At 40.9% G+C, this 1,395-nt stretch overlaps 1 protein-coding gene across 1 annotated transcript in view; it reads left to right on the forward strand.

The window, feature by feature from the left end:
- The window catches only part of LOC107584482 (protein kinase C delta type-like), a gene marked incomplete at its 5' end in the record, with an annotated part of 2,988 nt that extends 1,599 nt beyond the window's left edge, over positions 1-1,389 (forward strand). The window contains 4 exons of the mRNA XM_016271118.1: positions 17-155; positions 242-430; positions 517-645; positions 756-1,389. Of these exons, the coding sequence (XP_016126604.1) occupies positions 17-155; positions 242-430; positions 517-645; positions 756-914 (616 nt within the window). The remainder of the gene's footprint in view (positions 1-16; positions 156-241; positions 431-516; positions 646-755) is intronic.
- Positions 1,390-1,395: the final 6 nt, after the last annotated feature.

Raw genomic sequence — 1,395 nt, forward strand, 5'->3', positions numbered from 1 at the left:
TCTCTCCTTTTGCCAGGGATCTCAAACTGGATAATGTGATGTTAGAGGGAGATGGTCACATAAAAATAGCTGATTTTGGAATGTGTAAGGAGAATGTGTTTGGGGAAAATCGGGCCACAACTTTCTGTGGAACTCCAGATTATATTGCTCCTGAGGTATGAAACACATTTTGGCATTGGTTTACTCTCGGACTGACAATAGCTTGGTATTGACCTGATGTGTTTGTGTGTGGAAATCACAGATTCTTCTGGGTCAGCAGTATTCATTCTCAGTAGACTGGTGGTCATTTGGCGTGCTGGTGTATGAGATGCTGATTGGTCAGTCTCCATTTCACGGTGACGACGAGGACGAGCTGTTTGAATCGATCCGAATGGACACACCTCATTATCCCCGCTGGATCACAGTGGATACTCGAGACATGCTAGAAAAGGTACACGTGCACAAATACACCATTAAAAACGACACAAATTAAATTTCTGCTTTTACGCTATTTATCTTTATTTCATCTGTTCACAGCTGTTTGAGCGTGACCCATCACGCCGTTTAGGGATTGTGGGTAATATACGAGGCCACCTGTTCTTCAAGACTGTCAACTGGTCTGTTTTAGAAAGGAAAGAAGTTGAGCCCCCCTTCAAACCAAAAGTGGTATGCTTTCCCACTCGCATCTTATTCTTTTATTATTTGTCTTTCTCCGTTTTCTCATTGTTTTTTTTTGTTTTGTTTTGTTTCGTTGTTTTGTTTTTATTTAATCGCAGAAAGCTCCAAATGACTGCAGTAACTTTGACCGGGAGTTTTTGAGTGAGAAACCCCGTCTCTCACACTGCGAGAAAGGCCTGATCGATTCCATGGACCAGAACGCTTTTGCTGGGTTCTCTTTCATTAATCCAAAAATGGAGCATCTTGTGCAAAAGTGACACACTTACAATGTGGTCAGAAAGAAAAAGATGTATTATGTTCATGTGATTGTAGTATTGAGCCAGTTTATTGCTCTAACCAAGCCAACCATGAGCACTCTCCTAACTCTTCCTTTAAAAGAACTGAACTCTAACTTTCTGAGATAAGACAGGCCCTTTGTAACCTAATATATATTTCGAGCCTCCTCATGGTGCATCAGTGAGATTGCGGTCATGTTGCATTTTAGGGTGCCCCAATCTGAATGCAATTTTTTACTTGCCCTTGCAAAGTTAGGATGTCTAAAAATAACTTTGCTGGGTTAGTACAAACTTGACCGTTGAATGCAGGGAGTGTGCTCGAAGTGTACAAAACAAATTAGGTCAGAGATTATATACAAGTATTGTTTAAATCAGTATGTGCATGATACAGTCATGGATTATGTTGTACATTTCTGCTGTGATCTGTCTGTTCTCTTTGTGTGTGTGTGTGTGTGTGTGTGTG

This window comes from Sinocyclocheilus grahami, unplaced genomic scaffold (genome assembly GCF_001515645.1).
Source record: "Sinocyclocheilus grahami isolate Dianchi unplaced genomic scaffold, SAMN03320097.WGS_v1.1 scaffold60.1, whole genome shotgun sequence".
NCBI lineage: Eukaryota > Metazoa > Chordata > Actinopteri > Cypriniformes > Cyprinidae > Sinocyclocheilus > Sinocyclocheilus grahami.